The sequence below is a fragment of the Anabrus simplex genome, chromosome 1 (genome assembly GCF_040414725.1).
Source record: "Anabrus simplex isolate iqAnaSimp1 chromosome 1, ASM4041472v1, whole genome shotgun sequence".
Classification (NCBI taxonomy): domain Eukaryota; kingdom Metazoa; phylum Arthropoda; class Insecta; order Orthoptera; family Tettigoniidae; genus Anabrus; species Anabrus simplex.
In genome coordinates this window covers 864070198-864097483 of record NC_090265.1, presented here as the reverse complement: position 1 = coordinate 864097483, position 27286 = coordinate 864070198, and the positions used below count along the sequence as shown (strand labels likewise).

The window sequence follows — 27286 nt, the reverse complement described above, 5'->3', positions numbered from 1 at the left end:
AGCTCGCATCTGGGATATAGTGGGTTCGAACCCCACTGTTGGCAGCCCTGAAGATGGTTTTCCGTGGTTTCCCATTTTCACACTAGACAAATGCTGGGGCTGTACCTTACTTCAGGCCACGGCCACTTCCTTCCCATTCCTAGGCCTTTCCTACCCCTTTGTTGCCATATGACCTATCTGTGTCAGTGCAATGTAAAGCAAATAACAACAAAAAAAAAATAATTCTGTCACCGTCTGGAAACCTCTTCTGCAGTTCAGGAACAACTCCTCTTTGCAGTTTTTGGATGTACTGGTCAGATTTCATCATCCCTTTAACTGGTATTAAGGGTCCCAATCCTTCATATGTGAAACACCCTCCAAAAACATCTGCATGGGTTGTTTTACGGTCTGTTGCAAATGATTTGAAGTTTTTTCCTCATTATTTGCTCAGCACAGGTGTTGAACCCTCTGCCCCTGCACTTGAAAATAACTCTCATCAGAGAAAAGAACTGTCTTCTAGTGTTCCATAGTCCAGTCCTGATGACTACTTGCGCACAAAAGACGTTTCTTGCGCATTTCTCCTGTTAGAAAATGTTTCTGTACAGATTTTCAGGCTTACCTTCTAGCCAACAGAAGTCTACGGTGAACATTAGAAATGTGCATATTCACTCCCCTTTCCCCAATTCACGTCCCAAGTTCATAGCAGTTAGTCTAGGTTCAGTTTACTTCTCCTGAGCAGAAAACGGTCGTCAGTTGGCGTGGTTTTCTTTTTCATACCACAGTTCCCCGTTCACAGTTCCTTGGTGACAATGATCCAGTTTATTTGTACTGCTGAATAATTCTATTTATAGTGCCTACACCGATACCAAATTCAGTAGCTAACTCTCTTTGTGTCACAGAAATATTTTTTTAGATAATGCTATAATCGCACTACGCCTCCTGGGAGTCGTATTCATTGAAGAAATAGGTATTACTATCACATCAGAAATCCTTCAGTGTAACTCACTTCCAAATATCCACAACAATCGCCATACAAATTAAACAACACTGAATAACAGTGCAAGTAACATGTAGAGAGTGGGAGAACTAAGAATAAGTCATGTGAAGCACACTGCTAACCATTGGGAAAAATTGTTCCGATTAATTTGCAAAGGACTTGAGGTGACACTGATTGCTTAATAGTGCCATTCTGTGGATCAATAATGGTATGAAATTAGGACAATTGCTTTTCCTTCTTTCGTTCAACTTGCTGCCGTATGTCATCACCGTCATCACCATCTTCAGCAATGATTGGCTTGACCTCCATGCTCTCATCAGCAAAGACAAACTCAGAGATTGAGCATCCCACAGATGGTGAACTATCACTGATTTAGAACAGTAGACCTTCTTCCTGGGAAAACTAGGTTCCCCTGAAAGGGAGCAAGCAAGAGTACTGTCCTCTCTCTCTTCTCCACCATTTTCTTGCTTTTGGGAGAAGAGCTGGCTGGTGGTTTGTAAGATTTCTTCAGGGATGCTGTGATCTCCGATTGTGTTGTAGAAGGTTTCTTTTCCAACCGATTAGTGGGGCACTGAGGTTTCCCCCTTCTTCTTTTTCTGGGCAAAGGCAGGAAGGAGGCTTGGAAGATGTTTTCCCAGCCCTAGTTTGGGAAGTCTTTTCCTTCACCCTTGTGGGAGAGGACTTCCCAGATGAATGTTGCTGGGAGGAGCCCTTTTCCAGGCAACATCGGCAATGATGCACTTACTGGTTTAACTGGAGGAGGTATAGATACTTCCTTGGGACCTTCATTGTCCTTACTGCATTTTGCTGGTAGCTAGTTAACAAATCAGCTATTTGTGAGGTACTTGTTCAAGGTACAAAGCTTTCTAGTGAGAGCCTGATTTTTGGCAACATTTTCAGGAAAGGAAATGGCAAACTTTGGAGCAGCCATGGATTTGAACTTTCTTTGGGTCTGTGGAAAATAGTTTTTCCAGAGTTTTGATTTCCTAGACCATCATTCTACACATTTCACAGGTTGATAATCCTTGACAACGCAATGAGGTGTGGCCAAATTTCCAGTAGTTATAACACCTCATAAGGAAAGGACTTCTTAGCAAGCAGCTATGGCCATTTACCATGGAAGCGACCAAGAGATGAGGCATTTGCTCTATCACTTCCACTGTTCAGAACAACAGTTGGAAACCTTTCTCACTTTGGCAAATGCTGTTTTAAAGGTGCCAACCTAAGAAGGAAAAGCGAGGGGGTTTTTTTTTTTGGGTCCCATGAGTAGCCAGGGAACAAAGTTGTCGACTTTGGTGAAAACTCGTACGTCAAGGTAAGGCTAATAGTCTGGAGGGCTTCCGATATCTGGAGGTGGGTTGCTAGCAACTACTCGCTCAGTAGTCATTCATCACATCGCCTCAACCCAAAGCTTGTGAAACCTGCACACAAGCACACACACTCAACAAACGCACTACCCAAGGCAGAGAAGTTGGCTAGACTTTTACAGAAATGAAATATGAAGGGATTAGGATAGACAAGGAAGAATTAGAAATGAAGAAAGAGAGCTTAGAAACCTCTCTGGCAACTCGGGGGAGGGAGGGAGGGAGGGAGGGAGTGAGAGAGAGGCCCGCACTTGCACCACACCCACCCCTAGAGGGGTATTAAATATTCTTTGGAGTGTAAATTGTAACTGAGAACCTGAGCACTGCCATGACTCATTTACATATTCCTAGTGAAGGAGGGATAGCTCATACGGAATAGATTCTAGAATATATGCTAATCAGTGCTTCTGGCTTTTAGTTATTTAGGTACTTTGAATGAAAATTGTCAAATATATGTCATTTTGTGCAGTTTGTAATTTCCTGCTAATGAATGAATCTGGCTGACTTACAAAATCTTTCCTGGTGATCACTGAGGTGTCTCCATTCACCACACTAGCAGTTGCTTCAAATTATTTCTAAATACATGTAACCATATGTTGATGGAATTCCATCTTGGACCTAGTTAGAAAGGTCCCAATTTTCTGAGTAATGCATTGTAATATAATAGAAAACCTATAATTTTGAAAGGTCTACTTAAAATAAATGTAGAATTGAGGCTGTTGCTTTGTATTTCTGTAGAGAATGTGGTGGCTGCCTGATCAACAGATCATTTTAAAAGGTCAAGGTACTGATCTGAATGAATTCTCACAACCCTTGGGAATACAGAATATGTTATTCACTTTTGGTTTCCATTTTAATGCAAGTAGAGCAATTGAAAAGCATCTTCATTTATGTATAACAGTTGAGCACCATGAGCATTACAGTTTCATGTTTGCCCTATTAAATGTACAGTACATCTTTGTATTCTATTTCTTTTTTAAATATAAAACATTTTTTTAGATGTCACAATTAGCATTAATAAATGTTTGATTTGAACTATTTAAAAGTATATCAACCAAAGTTCAATGTAAAGGAAGATTCAAAATTATGAATCTAAAATCAAGGAAAATTTAATTTTGCACTTATGCAAGATCGAACATTCCTTTTGAAATTTAGTATAGGGAAATAAAATCCAATTTCTACAATATTGAGATAAGATGTTGAATTTTAAAAATTCCATATCTCTGAAAACTTTCAGTAGGTGCCTGAAACTGAACCCACCCAGTTGTTGTATCAGCTCCTAGGTACACCTGTGAGGGTCGCTACAGAAGAGCTTTAAACAAGATGTATCTTTCTCAACATGCCGTTAGACTGACTGGCAGACCCAAGTCCTCATTTGTTCTAGTATTCAGTCTTCTGCCTAGCCTTTCCCTAACTTCCTGGGGTCAACACTTTGTATGTATTTAGCACAGTATTACAGCTGGAAGACTTTTCTGATACTAACCCTTTGTGTAGGGAAGTGTTACCTATTGCTTGTCCCTGTGGTGGTTGATAGTGTGATATGTTTTATGTAAATGAAGATATGGTATTAAGACGAACACAAACACTCACTCCCCGAACTAGGGGAATTAACCAAGTTAGAATCCTTAACCTGACCGGGAATTAAACCTGGGGCCCTCTGAACCGAAGACCAGTACATTAACCATTCAGCCAAAGAGCCAGATCATTCTAGCATTCAGTATGCTCTTTATTTGAGATTCCTGATAGTTATCATAATTAGTTTTCACTCTGTGAGTTTCTTAGCTGAGACTTTAAAGCTGTATATGGTTCACTCAAGATGCAGGCTCTGTTCTCATTCAGAGGTAAAAAAAATTAGAAATAAGACATCCCTTTCTAGACAGGTATATGATCCTGGGGTTCACTCAACCTGCGGTTGTGGATTGTAGAAGTCTTTTTACAGGGCGAGTTGGCCGTGCGGTTAGGAACGTGCAGCTGTGAGCTTGCATCAGGGAGATAGTGGGTTCGAACCCCACTGTCGGCAGTCATGAAGATGGTTTTCCATGGTTTCCCATTTTCACACCAGGCAAATGCTGGGGCTGTACCTTAATTAAGGCCATGGCCACTTCCTTCACATTCCTAGGCCTTTCCTCTCCCATCGTCGCCATAAGACCTATCTGTGTTGGTGCGACGTAAAGCAACTAGCAAAAAAAAATAAGTCTTTTTAATCTTCCAGTCCTTTAGGAGCCTTTGTGGCATGTATGGAGATGGCATAGCTTTGCATTGGTTTAGTTGTTACTGTTAAGTAAATACTTCCCATTATTTCTGGAGTTGCTGGAACTACCCTCAGTCATTTTGTGTTTGGACCTGGGGTTTAAGACCAGATCCTCCTTCCTGACCTCATGTGGTATTACAGGTAAAAATTCGACAAAAGGATTCACCCAGATTTAAATGTTAGCTCTCTGGGTTGAATGCTAGCTGCTAGGACCCTGCACTATTTACAACCCTCTGCGATATGCATGTTGAATTATACGATAATGTTTTTGTAATATGATCCTAGTGATAGATAAGCCTTGCCATGTAAGAAGACACATTCATATACTTTTAAAAATATGCTTTTGTTTTGACTTACCAATTCCACCTTGAGATGGGCACTTATTTCTGTTTGTATTTCAGATAAAAATGCTCCCCCAAAGGCAAATGGAGGAGGGGACCAGACCATTGTACTGCCTGTGAGTGTTGTGGTGTTGAATGGATCTCAGTCAAGTGATGATTTGGGCATTGTCGATTGGCTGTGGACGAGGGAATCAAACAGCCTTGCTCTAGGGAAGGTGGTGGGCAACTCAGACCACTCACCAATTCTCATGGTGAGCCTTGAACTGTGTTACTAATTATTAAATTAAATTTGTTTCCAAAAGGTTTTTTTAAAAAACATTTTTCTTCATCTTCTTTTCTTCTTTTTGGTATATTATGAATCAAGGACCTCCATTGTTGTCTGACATTTCACCATTTTTTTTCCCAATATGAAAATATTGCTAGTTGTCAGGCTATTAATTATGTTTCTAGAAAAAATCATAATTTTACAATTAGATTCCTGGATACTTTGTAGAGTATTTTCCCCTCTTTCTTATTTAGATATGTCCTGTATTCATGAAATTATCCAGATGATGTCCTTCCCCTAATTGCAATGTCCATTTTTGCTACCAACCAATTTCCTGCCACTTTCACTCTTGGCTTTCTTGGGATATCTGATGACTCCATCCTCTCTACATGTCCGAACCTCCATAATCTGAATGTGGTGACTCACTGTAACAGTGATATCTTGATCACTGCTTTTATTCTCTTCTTGCTATTAGTTCTTGTATTTTGTTTTATAAATTGTGAATCTTAGGAACTCTGTCTTTGCATGCAGTTGTTAGGTGTCATTTTTAGCGACAGTACATACTTCAGTTACAAAGGGCTGTATCGTTATAGAGTAGTTGTTGAACATCATTAATTTACCTTTAGTTGGTACCGTGGAATTCCAAAAGAGCATCCTTTCTGAATAGTAAAGGTGAAAGCCCTTTTTTTTTTCACTTCCATTCATTTTATGAATGAATGAATAGAATACTCTTCTCTCCCAGTCATGGATGACCACCAACTGGGGGAGAGTATTCATTTATTGTAATCATAATTAATACATGCAGTTAGTTTTTTACAATATGCAATATTAAAGTTAACCCAACTATGAAAAATATTACAAGTACTTGTACATAACTCTGTCTTCAACATTTGAAATTACTATCTGTAAAGTAATTGGAAATTCTAAATGGATTATTAATATATCTTATGAATAAAAGTTACACTCTCCAGGTTTTATATGGCATTTGAATGGAATCAAAACAGGTATTATAGTATTTCCTTACAAACCATACTGTGTGCAGCTATACCTTGTAGTTGTACTTTGACATCTATGGATCTGCATATTTTCGAGAAAGATACATACAACTGTCCAAAACACCGGAGTGGAAAGATTTATCCCGTCTTTAAAGTTTGTCTTGATGATTTATTCAGTGTGACAGAAGGCAACATTTAGAGGAAATTGCCACTATTTAAAAATGAATGGTATACCTGGATTCACAATCCTAAATCTATTCTTGGAATAATAAAACACTTTCTTCCTGAAGCTGAGCCCATCTGAATTTCTTCATGAATGACATTTCTGTAGGCTTCTGCAGATTCATTCTCGTGTCATTGCACAAACCAGCTTTATTAACTTCATTAACGTCATCGCACGCTATGGTGTCAATGCTAATGAACCTGTCAAACTATTCAGAACCTATTGGTTGATGAAGTTAACTTGTTTGATTCTTGGGCAAAATAGATTGCTAATTGCTACTTTCGAAAACATTGTACTCTCACTCGGATGAAATAACCAAGTGAATCTCGTACAGTATTTTTTGAAATCCAGTTTTGTTGAACCTTGGTAATGCCATTTGTCCTAGTTCTCCATTTTTGAGTTTTAGAAGCCATTCAGTGAAGTTAGATCTTAATTTTGGGTCATAAAGTGGGAGGGAAACGGATGGTGGGAAGACCAAGAACCCACTGGATGGTCATCGTAAAGATGGACATTGCAGATCGGGGTAGGACACTGGAGGACGTCATTAACAACAAAACGTATCTCAATAAAACAGAATGGGAGAGGCTCGCCAACAGTACCCGGGAAACTGGAACTGTAAAATTATAATGATGATGAAGAAAGTGGATTATTTAAAACTTGACTGGATAAGGGCTATTCTGTAACAGTGAGGAACTACCGCCAGGCACTGTCGGAAGTTTGCTACAAGCAAGATCACTTTTCTAGTGAAAGGTGATTTGTTGTTCATTATAAGTAGCTTATCTACTGCTAAAAGCACGTGTTGGGGAGCCATGGTTGCCGTGAGCTATATGATTAACTTAGAATGTCTCATTTACTTGTGTCTTCTACCATTCTTATGTTAGATGTAGAGGTCTGTGAATTTAGACTCATTACTCTCTGTTTCCTGTGACAACTTTACCCAATATTCATCTTTCTCCAAACATGTGGTTTTTGCTTCTGTTGTTTGTCTCTGTAACTGCATATTTTATATTTGCCACTTTTGCCTTTGTTTGCTCTTTCTTCTTCCTTGTGAAGTTTTAGTACATTGAATGGTTGGTTCATTTAAAATTTATTGATTCAACACACGAAATTCATACAACCTTTGACGATCGAAAATTCTTTCATGCCTTCATGGACGTCATGCTCTCCCGACAGATTTCTACTGGAGATGACATAAACTCTATAATTGATCATGTTAGACAAATGATTTACACTGGGATAAACATTGGAACAGGAGTCAGGAACAGCCTAAATATAAAATCCTTCTGTCGGGGCAAGAAAGTATTAGTAAATATTATAAATATTAATGTTGAAGCAGTCATGATAAACTAGTGATAGGAATATCAAATGTTTTAAACTATCGGTAAACTATCGATTGTGAAGGGTGACTATCAAATGTAGTTTTAAATCGGTTAGAAAGTAGTAATATATGCTTTGTACTGCGGTAGTTCTAGTAACGAGTAATAAGTCATTTGCTAGTAACTACCGAAATGTGGATTGTTGTATTACTGTATACTACCGATTTTTATAGCCTGTTTCTTTTGTTGGCAGTGATATAAGCGGAAATATTGAGACTAGTAACAAACGTTACACAATGTTGGAGTGAACTAATTGGAAACTGAAATGCGTTGGTCTATAAAATAAGATAAAATGCCCCGAAAAGTAATTGTGGTCATTATGTTTCATTTCAAATAAAACGCATTTTTGTGTCCCTAACCACAACTTAATGAATAATAAAATAACAAATGTTAGTTGATTTCAGACGAAGGTTAGTTTTCATTCAATAGTCCCATCACTATGATAAACACAGACCGTCGCTGGGCAAAGGAAACCTCGTAACTCCTTTGGAGAAATCTTAATGTAATGACACCCCATATTAAAGTAATGTGAATACAGCAAACTAAACTAAATGAAAAGACAACATATTTTCCTAGGACCAAGTAATAGTGCATATGTTAATTTTAAAATAATTCCATTCATTTAAGGTTAATATTCAGTCATTAGGGGTTCATGGTTAGTATATGCAAAGTATTTATAAAAACTATAACATGATTATCTATTGATAAAGTGTACAATAATAAAATTGCATTTATCATTATACAACTTTGAGTCAGATGTCTATTAATTTATAATAAATGTCTCTGAATTCACTCCATAACGAAAGAGGAGGCCGATTTCAGCACTGATTAGTGGAAACGATTGGAATTCGCGATCCGAATGAAAAATTGAATGCAAACGGAAATAATCAGTTGTAACGGTAGTTGACGACTATCGAATAATTCAGTTGTTTTCATTAGATAGTCCCATCACTATGATAAACACATATCGTTGCTGGGCAAAGAAACCTCATAACTCCTTCTGAGTAAACTTTTAAAAATGAAGCCCGAAACTGAGAGGTGAGCAATGGCCGAAGAACTGTCCCTGCCATTTTCAGTGCTTAATGATATCCACATTATTCGACCATTGGAACTTTCTCTTCCCTTCTCAGGCAGTGCGGCAAGCCTTCACAAGACAGCTGGAGAAACGTGGTTTTCTCGTGAGCGGAATGACAAGGTTTTCATTGCTGAGCAATGATATGCAGTGCATGACATAATCAATGTTTTGACATTTTCTCAAATTATCTGTATGTGTGGACGTATAGCCGGTTAAACTAAGTCCAAACCTCCAAGGTCCAATGAAAATGAAAATAATTTTTCGGTCTAAAATATGTTTCTTTGGAGACAATATCATGAAACAGATAATTAACATAATTATAATTCACTCATTAAATCTGTGATTATAACGATTGTCTTCTGCCTGTTATCGCATTAAATACGTGAAAACTTCAAACCAGGGAGTACAACTTGGTTCAGTCTTATGCCAATAGTTGCCGTTAATGTTATTATGTGTATCTAAATAACAACCTCTTCTTGTTGAATGAGAGGTATTTTGTCGAGAAAGAACCAAGCATACAAAATCCCATCTCAGCCAAAGCATATCTTTACCATAGAAACACCTACAATAAAGCATCCAAGATAAACGTTTCTTAAGATGCAATTCCTCAGACTCAGCGGAAGGCATTTTATCTCATGCTTGTACATCTAACCCTTTTCCTGGTTCTCTTCAGGGTTGGGTATGAAACGAGACGAATCTTTGTAGTGAGCTTTTACAACCCCTCCTGATGTCAACCTCATTGATGAAACGAATGACGTGATGTATGATAGGAGGAAGGGAGAGGGTGAAGCCCGATGCTGGCACATAGCCTACTCCTATTGAATAGCACCAAGGGGTCTGCACAAAACTTTACATCGCCACCCGACGGACGAATCACCATCAACAGCGTCATAATGCCCTCACTCCATATGAGCACTGCAGAAAGGTTTGGAATTTAATCCAGGGTTTTGGCACACAATCAAGTGATTATTTTGCTGGCTAACGTTCTGATGATAAAAAATTTTTCAACCAGTGGAGCTCAAACCGGCTAACCACAGTATCAGACCATAAAGTTAATGCCTTAACGACCATGGCCACAGACAGACTGTTTACTTTCATGCTTATCTATGGAGATAATGTGTTTTCATACCCCAGCATAGAAAAATGATTCATTTATTTTACTGAAAGATACAAAGGGCACTAGGAAAGTTTTGCAATGTGTGTGAACGCTTTAGACTTTTTCAAAATAATTTCCACCACACTCAATACACTTCTCCATACGTCGAAACCAGTCACTGAACCAACTCTGCCACTTTTCTTCTGTTACATTTTCACACTCTTGATCCCATGCTGCCAGAAGCTCCTCGTCAAATGAAAAAAGCCGCCCTTTCGGCTTCATTTTCACTTCTGGGAAGAGTGCATAGTCACATAGGGCAAGATCAGGACTGTATGGAGGGTGATCAAGCACAGTCAACCCTGATCTGGCAAGAAATCCATTGTTACATTAGCACGATGTGCTGGAGCATTGTTGTGGTGCAAGAGCCAAGTGTTGAGCCGTGACCTTGGACGGAGCTGCTTGAGAGCCTTGATGACCTGAGGCAGACAAGTCTCAGTACCACTTTGCAGTAACTGTCCTTTGTGTTTCTAGCACAACCCAAGTCAGGATGCTCTGTTTAGTGAAGAATACTGCAATCATCCTTTTCTTCAAGGACCTTGACTTTCGCACAGTCACAGGAGTACCCTCATCTTCAAACAGCCACACCTTTTTCTGGGATTTCGTTGGGACATCGTAATAATAAAGCCAAGTTTCGTCACCTGTAATGATGCTATTGACATTACGCGAAGTCCCATTTTCAAACTGTTTTAGCATTTTTTGGCACCATTTCACTCGATGTGTCCTTTGTTCCTCTGAAAGTGAATGGGGCACCCAAAGGGAACAAACCTTTCTAACATGGAGATGGTCATGTAGAATTGAATGAATAGCTGATGCATGGATGTGGAGGTTCTCTTCTACCTGCCGATATGTCAGGCACCTCTCTTGCTGCAACATTTTCCTCACAGCTTCAATGTTTTCCTCAGTCACTGATTCAGACGGTTGCCCAGAACGAGGATAGTCTTCAACCCCAAAATTTCCCCTCTGGAACTCTTTGTACCAGCAGAAAATTGTTGTCCGATGTGGACAGTCTTTCCCCAGCACAGGAGTCATTTCCTCCAGGCACTGGTCAACAGTTAATCCATGAGCAAAATTGTAGCGGATAATTGCGCGATATTCACCTTTAGACCACACTGACATCTTAACTTGCTTTCAATCCCACTGCTTGGTAACAACTGGTGTGAAGGTCATGCCTTGCTGTCTTCTAGACCGGTTTTCACCCCTCAACATAACAGGGGTGTCCAGCGAACCGTTTTTGCGTATTGCAAAACTTTCCTAGTGCCCTTTGTAACACCGAGGCTTAAGACCATGACCACCGATACACACTATAACTATGGTTTTCTTTGACAATTTTTATATTCCACTCCTTACAATAAAGTACTGTCATTAATACTATTTTGCATCTTGATAGGTGTTAATGTGAGTAGAAGGATATCGTCCGCAAAGATCATACCTGGATATTCTTGGCTCTCGTGACATGGAGAGGCTCCTTTCTCAAACCTTCCAATTGAAAAATATTAATAAATATAAAAATAAAAATAGTAATACAGTAGAACCTTGATTCTCCATTTGGGGGGGGGCTTGCAATACGGGAAAACGGAAAATCCGGGAACGAATTAAAACCATCAGCAATTTTGCTAAACATCACAATAATTAAATGTGTATAATTATAATCTTACAAACACTCCTAAAACAAACCTAACTACGGCCCTAATGGGTCTTGGCCTACCAAGCGACCGTTGCTCAGCCCAAAGGCCTGCAGATTATGAGGTAACCCAAGGTCAGTGTGATGAATCCTCTTGACCGTTATTCCTGGCTCCCTAGACCGGGGTCACCATCTCACCGCAAGATAGTTCCTCAATTAGAGATGGGCGAAGTTATTCTTTTTCTGGAACAGTTCCGGTTGTAGCTGTTCCGGAAAAATACTATGTTCTGAATAACAGTTCCAAAATAAGTCAAAGGTTTAGGCAGTGGGGAATTAGAAAATATTAATGACCCTCATAAGTGCTAATTCGAAAATGGTTTGATCTGTTGTTAAATGTTTTATTTTTATTTAATCATAACTTAGTTTTGACTGACAGAAGAACCTAACAGTTATAGATTAACTAAGGTTTTTATCTGGCAAAAGAAGGCAAGTACCAATAAAATATGAATCATGCAGGCCTTGTACAATAACATTTGGTATACAGTATTGATATTGCCATGTATTTCTATACCAGTTTGTATAATAGTTTATTTCTAACATGTCTAATGAACAAATTGCAGCGGATAACACAACATAAACAGCCGTAAATCGCAGTAAAAGAATACTTTGATGCACATGGTTTCACACAGTGAGGATTCATACGAACAAAGATTAAAAATTAGTATCATGCATACTTACCGCGGATTCATTGTCTGTCAAAATGCCAATTAAGATGCGCGCCTCTACATCTTACAGTTTCATATTTCATTGGTTCCCTTTCCCTTCCCTTGATGCTCCTATGAGTGCAGTCCATGACTAGTTTCAAAGAACTTCGAAACCAGTGTAGCGAACTATCACTCGCGTTCGCCCGGAGTCAGAACAATCAGCCAACCAGCAGACCATTCGTGGTTCTCAAACACTAGACCAATGAAGACCATTGGAGTTGCTCTTGGACCGATCTATAGCTGAGTGGAGGTTATGCGGACCACTGTTCTTTTGGAACAGGGTGTTGCTAGACCAATCCCGCCAAGTCAAGACCGACTGCCGACTGGAGTTGGTCTTAGCCGAGTGCAGGCGACACACGGAACACTGTTCTTTTGGAACTGGATGTTGCTAGACCAATCCCACCAAGTGCAGGCGTTACAGAACAATATTCTTTTGGAACAGGATGTTGCTAAGCCAATCTCACTGGAGTGTAGGCGACATGGAACACTGTTCTTTCGGAACAGGTTGTTCCGGCGTACTGTTCATTTAAAGATCAGTTCTGAGTTCGAAACAGTTCCAAAATAACTGTTGTGTTATTTTTTGCCTATCTCTATCCTCAATTAATGGCAATCACGTAAGCTGGTGGACCTAGAATCAGCCCTCAAATGCCTGACCTGGCCGGGAATCAAACCTGGGCCTCCGGGTGAGAGGCAGGCAAGCTAGACCATGCAGCCAGCTTCAAACATTAATTAAATGAGTTTAAAATCTTGATATTTTACATTAAGTTTTACCAGGGGAAACTTTGTCAGTTTCCTGTGAAAACTTTCCTCATGTCAGCAAATTGGATCAGCCAAGCTCATCGAAAAATCGAATAAATAATGCCAAGCAGAACAACAATCGATTGTGGGTAGTTTTTAATTCTCTAATCTAATAAAATAAAGCACATCAGATACAAAAGTGCCCAACATGATGACAAAATCCCTTCCTTTGTTATCTTTCATTGTAATTTGGTCACGGGTATACTGTTTGTAGTAAGTTTATGGAAATCTTGTATCATGTAAATTAGGCTTACATTGACTTTTAAAGGTTGTGTTGAACTTGAGAATATGGTTTCACATGTAAGTATTGATTCTCAAAAGTTCTCCAACACATTATATATTCAATTCAGCCCATCGCTAATCATAAGCAGATTGGAAAGAGAGAGAGAATCATCATAACTCCAGAAATTTCTGTTTATTCCTGACCTAGAGCACAGCTGGAAAGCGTGCTTGCTCCACAAGCCAGTGGAATATGATACAAACTTTTTAAACATTACGCTATGTGAATAAAACTACTGCTGTTTTCATAAGGACATTTTAACATAAAAACGTAAACGTAAAAAAACCCATATTATATTAGGCCCAAAACAGTATTGGCTTCATTTATGTAAAATGCAACATCTCTTCTGGGCTCAAGAACATGATCGTATCATCATATAAAAATACAAGATTCGTGTTACAAAGACGCATTTCGATTCCTGTCCGAATTATTTTAATGTGTTATTTTGTCCTTGCCATTTTGTGCTTTTTCTTGAATATTTTACAGCTGAGGATGTCTACAAGTTAGACGAAACATGTCCCGTCATATTTAAAAAAATGTTGTTTAAATAATTAGACAATTAAAAATAATTAAAAAATTTGGTATTGTAAAGGTGGAATATATATTTAACCTCAAAAAGTATACGTACGACAATACGGGCTTTACAATGAAATTTATTTTATGTAATTGGCTATGAGTGGCGCCATTGTGTGAGAAACACCATAGGTTTGCGTTACCTATACGAAGTACAATACTTGTGAGTAGTACTTTCTTGTGTGGAACACCGTGAGTCTTCGCTACTTTTGATTAGTACCCCAACATGACAAATACCATGGATCTACTTTACTCGCGACATGTATCATTCTGAGGGCCTTAGACCTGGATTTTGGACCCCTTTAGACATCAAGCATCCTCGATTATGGACTGTGCTTTATGAGTGGTCCCTTGGTCAGTAATACTATTATTTAAGACCTTTTTTTAAAGTCAGATCCACTGTTTTTTGTTTGTTTGTTTCTTGTTGGTTTTTGTTTTTTTGGGTTCATGTCCATCCATTCATTTTTCATGAAATTTTTTTCCTTTTGGTCAGTGGATTTTTTAAAACTTTTTGTTGTTATTTAATTTCGTACCATTAGGGGCCGATGACCTCGATGTTAGGCCTCTTTAAACAACAAGCATCATCATCATCATCATCATCATCAAATATGTTGCACCACTTTTCACACCAGTCACAGCACAGCTAGGCCACAGGTTCTTGCTGATGATGTGGCTGCTGACACGACCGTTTGCCGCCAGCCTCCATTCAATTTCATTCCAAACCAGGTTGCTAGGTAAGTTGCAGTCCAGTGGTATCTTGCACCAAATAAGCAGATGGGTGAGACACCATGCAGTCAGATTGCCTCCATTAGGACGTACATCACAGGATTGTGTTGCCGAATGGTAGCGCCCGAGGCACACAGTGTGCCTCCCAACTTGGCACTTTAGATTGCCGTCAGAAGAAGGTGGTCACTGCAGCCACTGTAACATAAACAAACCACAACAGACGGGGAATACTTGAGGCAAAATAGGTGACTTAATGAGTATGCAGTAGGGGCTCTCCCTCGTACACTAGGGATATTAGGGCACCTAGCCCTGGGGTAAGCACTATCTATAATTCATTCATTTGACAAGTTTACGGTGGGGGTGAAAGAAACTACACGAGTTTACCCTCAGCCTGAAAATAAGGGGAATAAATTCCAAGTAGTGACCTAAACTAAAACCTACCTAACTTATAATACTAACTCCATTACACTAGAGGATACCTAAAGTATTTACCTACACAACTACTTACAACTACCTTACCATAAAACTTATCATTACCTTATAACAAACTCTTACAAATAACTTACAACTAAATCTACATGGTCACCAACAATGGTATTTACCCCTCCCTACATAACTTACGGTACCTTCACCTGGGAGAGGTGGACTCTGCTGATCCTTTTCCTTACAGGATCACACACCAATAATGTCACCGGGGTAAGGAACTTTAAGATAGTGCAGGGACCTCGAAATCTGGGGGCCAACTTACTGATAACATGGTCCGCAGCGCTACTGACAGGGTGCGTTTTAATAAACACCTGGTCACCCACAGACAGATCGTGCGGTCTTCGCCCGTGGTTGTAATTATACTGGACCTTAGCCTAACAGACCTTAAAGTTCTTTCGTGCACGGTGCCAATTAGCTCGGATCTTTTCTGGGCTGGGATCGTCGGGCAGAAGATCATTAATTGACCCCAGATTAGATAGAGGAGAATTTGGAGTAAAAGCCAACATTAACAAAGCACGGGTTTGCTTGTGGCTTTCATGGACAGCAGTGTTAAATGCAAACGACAACCAATTTAGTGATGAATCCCACTTGGAGTGGTCAGTGGAGTGATAAGTGATGAGGGCAGATCTCAGGTTACAATTCACTCTCTCGGCATAATTTGGCTTTGGGTAATATGGGGTAGTGGTTACACGAGCAGTGGATTGATCAAAACAGAAATTCCGGAACTGGACAGAAGTAAAGGCTCTTGCGTTATCACTTACCAAAGATTGACAGGGTCCAAATGAGGCAAATATCTGTTTCAAGCACAAGATGGTGGTGTTGGCGTTAGCCATATGAGTGGGGAACAGCCACATAAAACACAAAAAGGCGCCAACACACACAAGTATGAAACGTCCGAGATCCCGGGAAGGGACTGATGTAGTCAATGAACAGTCTCTCCATTGGGCGAGAAGCTTGTTTGGAAGACAAGAGACTTAGATGAGTATTCGGGGTGGGTTTACTGATGTTACAAGTCTTACAGAATTTGACAAGGGTACGTATCTCACTATCCATGGATTTCCAAATGAAGTGCTTACAAATTTTCTCTCTCGTTTTGAAAACGCCCAGATGACCGCCCACTGGGGATTCATGAAAATATTTGAAGAGAGCGGGACCAGGTTAGTTGGGACTACAATTTTGGGGTCTCTGCGACCGCGAGCAGGACAACACAATACACCATTCTTAAGGATGTAAGGCTTAACAGGCTCACCAGATTTAATCCTGTCGATAATAGCTTTTAACTCAGCATCATCCTCTTGATGTTTGGTTATATCCTTGAAAAGGAAGGGAGAGTCAGTGAGAACTACATTGACAAAGGCTGATACTTGTTCAGGACAGGGGTCTGCAGGCTCTGATTGAGGGTCAGAGCTGCTGGATAGAACATCCTACTGAGGCCATCAGCCACAACATTTTCTGTACCACGAATGTGGTGGGCTTCAAATTGGAAGGCTGAGATGCGCAACTGCCCAACGTGCTAGACAACCGGTCCTTCGCTGCTTGGCCAGTAACCAACTCAACGCCTCATTATCAGTTTCCAGATCGAAAGGAAGATGTTCCAGGTACATTCTGAAGCGTTCTAAGGAGAAGACAACAGCTAAGGCTTCCAACTCATAAATGGAATAATTTCGTTCAGCAGGATTCAGGGCATGAGAAGCATAAGAAATAGGACGACGCCCTTCTTGAAATTCCTGAAGAACACCGGATATGCCTGAGGAAGAGGCGTCAGTCTGAAGGATGAAGCGTTTAGAAAAGTCTGGCATAGCCAGTACAGGAGTGTTACATAAGGTAGATTTCAAGTCCATGAAGGCTTCGCGTTGGGCATCACCCCACACAAATTTGGCATCCTTTCTTCTCAAGGCATTTAATGGCTGCCCGTTCAGCAAAATTGGGAATGAATTTTTGAAAAAAATTAACCATGCCAATGAATCTGGCTACAGCCTTGACGTCCTTTGGAGTGGGAAAATTCTGGATGGCGGCAGTACGAGACTGATGGATTGAGACACCCCTCCCCAACACAATATGGCCTAAGAAGGACATCTGGAGTTGTGTGAAGGAAACCTTGGTGGCCTTGAGGGTTAGACCTGCTTTACACAGTCTTTCAAGCACTTCGTTGAGATGGACAAGGTATTCCTCGAAGGTTTCACTAAAGATCACCAAATCGTCGAGGTAATTATAAACGAACTTGAACCTAATGTCAGATAAAACATAATCCAGTAACCGAGTAAGGACAGCGGCTCCAGTCGTCAGCCCAAACGGGATGCGCTCAAATTCATATAGGTTCCAATTGGTCGCAAAGGCTGTGAGATGCTTGGATTCTTCAGCAAGAGGTATCTGGTAATAGGCCTAATTTAAATCGAAGGTGGTAAAATTTTTTGCATTAGTGAACCAAGAAAAACAAGAGTGCAGATCAGGAAGGGGGACAGATTGGAGGACCACCTTATGGTTCAACATCCGATTGTCCACTACAGGACAATAACCACCTTGCGGTTTAGGGACCAGAAACATGGGAGAAGAATAGGCTGACTTGGAAGGGCATTCACTCCATCAGCGAGCATTTGATCAATAATAGCCTTAAGGGCTTTAATTTTGGGAGGTGACAACCGATATGGAGGAGAGCGAACAGGTATGTTATCCATAACTTCAGTTTTGTATTCTAAGATATTGGTGACACCTAACCTATCGGTAAAGACATCATGGAACTTATCGTAGATTTTCCTCAGTTGATTGGCCTGCTCTTCGGGTAAATGATTAAAATCAAAAGCCTTGGGTTCATCAGAATCTTCAGGAACAGCGTTAACGTGACAAGTCAGAATAGGGGAGCGATCACAGCTCAAAGGTTCTCGCACAAAATTTAAAATGGAATCTGTTGAACTGCAGATCCAAAATCATGCCTGTTTTAACAATAAAATTGGCATCCAATATGAACTGGCAGGATAAATCCTTGCTACTAGTACTGGCATTTTCCATGTGAAATCACGGACTCTAATCTTGACCTCTAGAGATCCCACAATGTTCAATGAGTTTGAATTAGCAGTATGGCAGGTTAAGGACATGGGTTCTAATGTAGGTAACTTGCAAACAGTTTTCACAAAATCATACCAGGTCTCACTCATCAAGTTGACACTACTCCCAGAGTCTAGTAACGTGCAGACAGGTTCATTATTTACCTCTATGCATAAATACGGTAATTTACAAGAAGGTATGACAGAAATCCTACAAGATTGCAAGAAATGAGCATCAGAGTCTGACTGGGAGCAATCATTTGCTTCAGAATTAAGTAAATCATCCAAGGTACACTCATGATTGACAAGACAAGAAGCCATGCTTTGGGGTTTACCATTAGAACTGGCGGTTAGAAATCTCGACATACTGTTGCCTGGTGGTCCAGAGCCAGAAGTGTTACGTGGGCACTGCCTAGAGAAGTGCCTAGTTGACCCACAGTTACGCCAAGAAGTATTGGTGGAAGAGCCTTTACCCATGGCAGGTTTTGCATTGCCTAATGCCCCAGCCTTGGGACAATCCTGCTTGAGATGAGTCGTGGAGCCACAACTGAAGCTTGAACGAGAATTACGCAAGTTGGAAGCAGGTGAAGGGATGGTTTTAGAATCCTGAGGAGAGGGCATGCTCATGGGAGGTGGGGCTAATGCAAGGCGTAACTGGTCAGCATATCGAACGCCTTCAGCAGACACTGTAACGACTTCCAACTAGGCGAACGTTGCTGTTCGAGGTGAAAGAGCCAGATATGATCTTTAGTTCAGAGCGAGACCTTCAATTATGTTGGCAACCATCTGGGCCTCTGAATAGTGAAGCTGGAAAATCTTAGCCTGGAGCTTTATATCTTGAACATATTCAGATAGTGACTCGTTGAGATGTTGTACTCTGAAATAGTGCTTCTACACTAATGCAGGCAAGGCACGAGCAGGAATGAAATATTCAAACACATGTGCTTGAAATTGATCTACAGACCATCTTTCGGAAATGGCCCTGACAATATGCTCAGAAAGAGCTCCAGATACATGCGGGTATAGAATTTGGAATACATGGTCGTTACTGAGATTATACACTATTGCCTGATCCTTGAACTCAGTTAAGAACCGAAGGAAGGAAATAACGTCATCAACGGAGTTAGCTGAAAATTTAGACTCTCCCTTAAACACAGTAGTCAACGGGTGGGGAAGGTAAAGAAAATCTGGGGAAAAACAGGTGAAGGAGGTGTCTGGGAAGGCTTAGAATGGTCCAGAGGGGTTACTGAGGCATCATACCCTTGATTCAGGTGCTCTTGTGAAAAGGATGGGGTACAGGTTACGTTAGGACTAGCGTTAGCCTGCAACGTTACAGGCGCAGACAATCTTGTTTTTGAAAGGTTCTCACTAATCTGAGAGACCATCGGGGCATGAACCACTTGAGTAGGGGTTATGCAACCTAAAGGAGCACTTGATACCGGTGGCGTTAACACAGGGGGGGATTTCCACCATTGCATCAGAACTGGGCTGATTAACAATAGAGGGCAGACACTGAGCCACAAGAGAGGTACCAGTTACCACAGAAAAATTTGTATGGGTACTAACATGCAAAGGAGATAGATCATTTGAATGACTTACAGGTGTCCTAGTTCCAGACAACGAAACAGAAAATTCCAGGGGAGCATTAGTCACCTCAGACTCCTGAATAACACCAGCACTAGGTGTCAGAGTGCACACTTGAACAGCAACAGATGCAGCACTAGAGTTAACACTTTCACACATTTCAGATGGAATAGACACTTGAACTTCAGAATCTGTGTTATTAAACTTATTGCCTTCAAGAAAACCACTGATTCTGTCGAAAATTCTCGAAAACCGTACTAGTAAGGCTTGACATTCCTGCAGCTCAACTTCCGGCAATTCGAGAGACAACAAATCCTTAATTCTGTCCAGGTAATGTAGTAACTGCGCCTTAACCCACGCTAATTGGCCCTGTGAGGGCTCAGAAGCACAAAAAGACACCAGAATGGAGTTAAATTCAGCTAACCTATCTTTAACCATGGCCAAAGACTCCCGCAACTCATCCGTAGTTAACTCTGGTATGGTTATAGTTAAGTTAAGAGACTGTTTCAACAGGCTAGTGTCATCTCTGACATTGCCTGTTCAATTAATTTTTCGGATACGAAGTTCATAAACAAGTTCTGTTTTTCTCGAATGGAAAGGATTAGGAACAGCACGCGCCATCTTGACGGGTAGAAACAAGATTTCAAGAGATATATGAATCACAGCTTTTACGGTGTTTTAGGTTAGGTGTGATCACAGTTCACTTTTCTTCGTCCGCAACCTAGCACTTGTTACTTCAGGGGCTAAACAAAACACAGTAAAGGGAGGAAAGTAAGTGCAATTACACCATACCTAAGACACTACACACACAATAAAACATCTGATGAACTACGCGGAACTCCGCCAATAACAACACCGGTAAAAATCAGTAGGGGCAACTTGATCATAATAAACCAGGAACGTGGAAAGGTGACTGGGAAACCTTACGAAGGGCCATGGAGGGGCGAAGGTTGCGGATTCCGAAAAGCCAACAGTGATCTCTGGTTTTCAAAATATTATTTACAAAATCGTCAGTACAAATTAACTCCGGAACAAATTCAGCTGTACACCAAATCTAGATACACACTACACATTATGTATGTTCTTTGACAAACTACAGTATAGGTGTTCTTAGACAAGAGCTTTGCCTTAAGTTCAAAGAGTTAACCAAGTGCATCTCGGTACAAATCAAATTCGACAAATACAATATTGAAGGTAAGAGGAAGCACAAAATATTTTAGAGTGAAATCAAAACTTGCTTTTCACATCTGAACAAATAGTGGCGATTAGGGCCAGCTCTTGTGATACACCAAACGAAAACTAAATGGAACTTAAAACCGGACAGAAAGAAACAGCGCTTACCCCAAGGCAGGCCATGCTGGTACCGAGGAGACGTTCCCAACGTCAAGAACTTCGGAAGGCTCGGCAGGTCAAGACCAAGACGACACAGAGACATAAGACCTCAGACTTCAGACCACCTTCGAAAAGGTGCCTAGCTCTTTATAAAGGGAACCCTGGCCTTGGAGCAGCCAATCAGAACACAGGAGCTTGCCCAGATTGACCAATCACAACACTTACTTCAGTCGCGATGTTTAAATATCTTTCTTGAATACATACGACCGCGAATCTTCCATTTCCAGAATAGTCAGAAAATACTTTCTAGAATACATAATTAACAAAAGGCAACACACCCTGTTCAAAAATTCATATGACAACTTTCTGGACAGTTCCAGTAAATATAGAAATGAAACCTACTAGTTACACATACAATATGTTACCAAAATATTTACACTGTACAGGTTAGGTAGCTGAATGGAATACAAATAAAATATTTTAGCACAATGCTCCAGATCATACAGTAAGTACTACTTAACCAGGTTTAGAAATAAAATCTTCTATAAACACTTTCCACTTCCGATATATTTTACACCAGTGTCACTCTACATCTTTTACTTTGGCTTTTAGTAATTCATCAGTATTCTGCACAATCTTCTCTTATTATTCTCACTTCCTCTTTTACATACTCATTTATCTCCTTCATTTTGTTATATTGTTTGCGGATAAGGTCTCTAGTTTGTTCCGCCTGACATACCTATTTCTTTGATCTTCTCCATTTCTTCCCAGCCAATTGATCCCACTGCTCCAGTATCAGGATTCATCTCAACACCTCCTGTTAAAAGTAGTACTGCCACCACCATTGCTGCTGTCATCAGAGATTCCTGCAAGCTGTGTTCTTGCCCATTACTCTGCACACTTGCACTTGCCGTACACTCACACTTCACACACCCGTGCCATCAACTTATGGCCACCCAGTATTCTTGAACAGCAATCTCCATATTCCTTGCTCAGCACTCTCACTGAATACAACCTCTCACTTCGCTAGTTCAGTTACAACTGACTTTCATTAATTCATTATTGGTTGCATAGTTTGGGAATTAGTGCGAGTGAAAAGTTAAGAGACCCTATATAGAAATGGAGCAGGCAATTTAGAATAGAAATTTAGAAATTCAAAGACCAGAAAGTGCTGGGTGGATGAATGGGGAGATGAGATAGAGAAAAGCATAATTAACTTATGATTTAGTATGTGTGTGGGGGGGGGGGAGTAAGTTTAATTTTCTCTGCCAAGCTGAATGAGTCCTTCAATAAAAATACTTACACATTCTGTATGTTTGACCTGTTTTCTGTAAATTCATACCTATAGTGTATGCAACTTTGGCTGCTGAATAATGTGACAGCGAAAGTACAGAGGACATTAGTCTAACTTGAAAATATTCTATGAAAAAGGAATATTTGCTTCCTTCAAAGATGCATGTGTCAGAATATTAATTTTGAAGGCTTTTGTGTGAAGCTGACTAATAGAAAAGGGAGATATATGAGTCTTACCAGCCATACCTTATCCAGCATTACAATAGCCCGTTAAACAAATGGAAAGTTCATGGCATACTCTTTGGAGTTACAGGTAGTATGACAATGTTTGCCTGCAAGATACTGACCGAAATAGGTCTTCCCATCAGTGTCTTCAGCATCATGATGTTAGATGTGATAAGACTCATTAAGTATTCTTCATCACTATCTCTAGGCCATCAGTTTATCAAGTACATGTGGACTTGGTAATACAGTAGTTACTGAAACTTCCAGATTATCTTCATCTCAACACCATCTATTACCATTCAGCATTGTATTATCCCTTTGTAGCTCATAATTGGTATTCTGGGTCCTTGTCATCACCTGCTATTCCAGGCACATGAAGATAAAAGTTATTTCTCTACTTCTTCTTCATCTTCTTCTTCTTCTTCTTCTTCTTCTTCTGGAAACACATAATGTGGCTAGAGTATGCTGCCTTCCTTTCTTTGATGGTCTATGTTAGTTCTAATTGTTTTCTCATGCACTGCAAAACCACGTCGTTAATTACATGATACAACCAAAATATTCTAAACATAAAATGATAACACTAGAGCTGAAAGGCATTTAACCATTAAGTATTATGGCAATGAGTGCACCATAATACAAAGTGGAGAAGACATAACACTTCTGGACTAGGATTCTACAGGTAAGTTGAAGGTTTAAGTTCGGATTACATAATACTTTCCTCCTCAGGTGGAATGTCGCCCGTGCTTTCTCGGTTCAGATTTTTATTTCTTGATATTGGTCCCATCTCTTATTTAGTGAAATATTGATTATAACTTTGAAAGAGAAAGTATACAGAATATAATATTAACCAGAAATGCTGAATGTGAAGAAAAGATATAGGAGGCTCTAAAACTTTGTTAGAGAGTAATGCTTGCTTGCTTACTATGGGTAGAGATATACATTCAGAAATAACAACAACTTGAAGCAGTGAGATGAGAACACTGTAGAAATGTTTGACTGAAACAAAAAACTCATTGATATAATACAGAGTTCATTCATGACTTTGCCCCTTACGTTTGGAATGAAGTGTGGATGTGGGGTTAAAACAGTAAGAGTAAGTTTAGGCCAGATCAAACAGCTTAGACATAGACTACAATGGTTTCATAGAGATAATATTTAGCACAATATAGACTAGCATGCGAAGTTGAATCATACTAATTCATAGACTGATGATCCAAATTGTGCAGCATTTTGGAAAAAAAAATTCTCTGTCACTTTCCTGTAAGTTTCACTCATGAAATAAACCTATCAAGACGAATGTTTGTATTATTTCAGTTGACAGATGTAGTTCCTGGCCGCTATGTTTTTCGTCTGCGTGTAGTAGATGAACAAGGAGCAGCGGATGAAGACAGTGTCTCCATCATCCTGAAAGCAGGTACTGTGGTATCTAAAGTTAGGGAGAAATATTGAATGATTTCAAAAGTTTTTATCTTTTTAAAGCTGTGGTGATATTTATCTGTATGGAATTTTTATCAATCACTCACTACTGATCTGAATTTAGGGCAGTCGCCCAGATGGCGGATACTCCATCTAGTGTTTTCCTAACTTTTTGTTAAATGATTGCAAGGATATTGGAAATTTATTGAACATCTCCTTTGGTAAGTTATTCCAGTCCCTAACTCCCCTTCCTATAAACAAATATTTGCCCTAATTTGTCATCTTGAATTCCAACTTTATCTTCATATTGTGATCTTTCCTACTTTTAAAGACACCACTTAAACTTATTCGTCTACTAATATCATTCCACACCATCTCTCCAATGACAGCTCGGAACATACCCATAGCCATGCGTCTTGGTGGGTGTGCCATTTACCAACTCGAGTCCAACTTAGCACACTGGGATGAAACGCTGGCAACCAGGAATGAGTTAGCTGGAAAATTTATAATGTTTAATAATAGACCAGCTATATTGGTGTTACATACTACTTAGTCGAGCAGCTTGTCTCCTTTCTTCCAAGTCTTCCCAGCCCAAACTTTGCAACATTTTTGTAACGCTACTCTTTTGTCAAAAATATCCCAGAACAAATTAAGTTGCTTTTCTTTGGATTTTTTCAGTTCTCGAATCAAGTAATCCTGGTGAGGGTCTCATACACTGGAACCGTACTCAATTTGGGGTCTTACCAGTCTGCCCTCTCATTTACATCCTTACTACAACCCCTAAACACCCTCATAACCATGTGTAGAGATCTGTACCCTTTATTTACAATCCCATTTATGTGATTACCCCAATGAAGACCTTTCCTTATATTAACACCTAGGTACTTTCAATCATTCCCATAAGGAACTTTCATATCATCAACGCAGTAATTAAAACTGAGAGGACTTTTCCTATTTCTGAAACTCGCCACCTGACTTTTAACCCCATTTATCATCATACCATTGTCTACTGTCCATCTCACAACATTATCAAGGTCATTTTGCTGTTGCTGACAATCTTGTAACTTATTTATTACTCTATAGAGATTAACATAATCTGCAAAAAGCCTTATCTCTGTTTCCACTTCTTTACTAATATCATTTATATATATAAGAAAATATACAGGTCCAATAATACTGCCTTGAGGAATTCCCCTCTTAATTATTACAGGATCAGATAAAGCTTCGCCTACTCTAATTCTCTGAGTTCTATTTCCTAGAAATATAGCCACCCATTCAGTCACTCTTTTGTTTAGTCCAATTGCACTCATTTTTGCCAGTAATCTCTCATGATCCACCCTATCAACTGCCTTAGACAGGTCAATCGAGATACAGTCAGTTTGACCTCCTGAATCAAAGATATCAGCTGTATCTTGTTGGAATCCTACAATTTCAGCTTCAATGGACTAACCATTCGTAAACCCGAACTGCCTTCTATCGAACAGTTATTAAATTTGCAAACATGTCTTATATAATCAGAAAGAATGCTTTCGCAGAGCTTACATGCAATGCATAACAAACTTACTGGCCTGTAATTGTCAGCTTTATGTCTATCACCCTTTCCTTTATACACAGGGGCTACTATAGCAACTCTCCATTCGTTTGGTATAGCTCCCTCATGCAGACAGTAATCAAATAAGTACTTCAGTTATGGTACTATATCCCAACCCATTGTCTTTATTATACCCCCAGAAATCTCCTTAATTTCAGCTGCTTTTCTAGTTTTCAACCATTGTATCTTATTGATAATATTGTTATTATCGTAGGTAAATTTTAATACTTGTTTAGTATTAGCCACCTCCTCTATATGGACATTATCCTTATAACCAACAATCTTTACATACTGCTGACTGAATACTTCTGCCTTTTGAAGATCCTCACATACACACTCCCCGTATTCATTAATGATTCCTGGAATGTCCTCCTTGGAACCTGTTTCTGCCTTCCATTTTTCACTAAAATTTGTATGACTTGCTGTCATGTTATCCTTAGCTGCCTTCTTTGCTAGATTCAATTTCCAAGTAAGTTCCTTCTATTTCTCCTTACTTTCACAGCCGTTTCTAACTTTGTTTCTTTCCAACCTACACCTTCTCCTTAGTCTCTTTACTTCTCTGTTATAAATGTCTTTACCATTCCTTACCACCTTTAAATGTACAAACCTGTTTTCACATTCGTCAACAGTTACTTTAAGCCCATCCCAGAGTCTGTTTACAATTTTATTCATAGCTTTCCACAATTTGCAGTTACTTTTTTTAAACTCCTGCATGCCTGTTTTATTAGCCAAATGATACTGCCTAATTGTTCTACTTTTAAGACCTTCCTTTCTATCTATCACATTTATTTTTAACTATGGCAAATAACAGCTTCGTGATCACTAATACCATCTGTTACCGGTACTTCAGTTTCTCTATAGAGTTCATCTGGTTTTACCAGAACCACGTCCAGAATATTCTTCTCTCTAGTTGGTTTCTTCACTTTCTGAATCGGCTGTCCTTCCCATATTAACTTATTTGCCATTTGTTGGTCATGCTTCCTGTCGTTTGTATTACCTTCCCAATTGACATTTGGTAAGTTAAGATCACCTGCTACAATCACATTCCTTTCCATATTGTTTATCAAATAATTCTGAATCATCGTCAGCGCTACCCTTTCCCAGTCTGTACATTCCAAAGACAGCAGTTGCCTATTATCGTTAGAGCTGAGCCTCACACCTCGAATTTCATGTTTGTCATCTTTAACTTTTTCGTAGCTTGCAAATTCTTCTTTCACCAAAATGAATACTTCCCCTCCTACCATTCCTATCCTATTTCTACAATAAACATTCCATTTCCATGAGAAAATTTCTGTATCTGTTGTATAATTTCTCAGCCATGATTCAACTCCTATTACGATAGCTGGTAAGTATATATCTATTAAATTACAGTAGAAGTCTGTTATAACGAGAATTCACAACGGCGAAAAATTCACTCGCTATAACGAATTGTCGTTATAACCGATTTTTGTACAAAGAAAAAGTCGGGCGGATCCCCTCACACATTTAAATCAGTATGAACAGCAATCAGTTTGTTCAAAACTTGCGTTTTCGC

General features: G+C 39.6%; 1 protein-coding gene across 2 annotated transcripts in view; it reads left to right on the top strand.

Moving 5' to 3' along the window:
• Nucleotides 1-27286, top strand: part of LOC136857652 (dyslexia-associated protein KIAA0319-like protein) — a 221070-nt gene that overhangs the window by 108569 nt on the left and 85215 nt on the right. For both annotated transcript variants that reach the window (XM_067136474.2, XM_068225261.1), the window contains exons 13-14: nt 4993-5183; nt 24060-24159. In XM_067136474.2, the coding sequence (XP_066992575.2) occupies nt 4993-5183; nt 24060-24159 (291 nt within the window). The remainder of the gene's footprint in view (nt 1-4992; nt 5184-24059; nt 24160-27286) is intronic.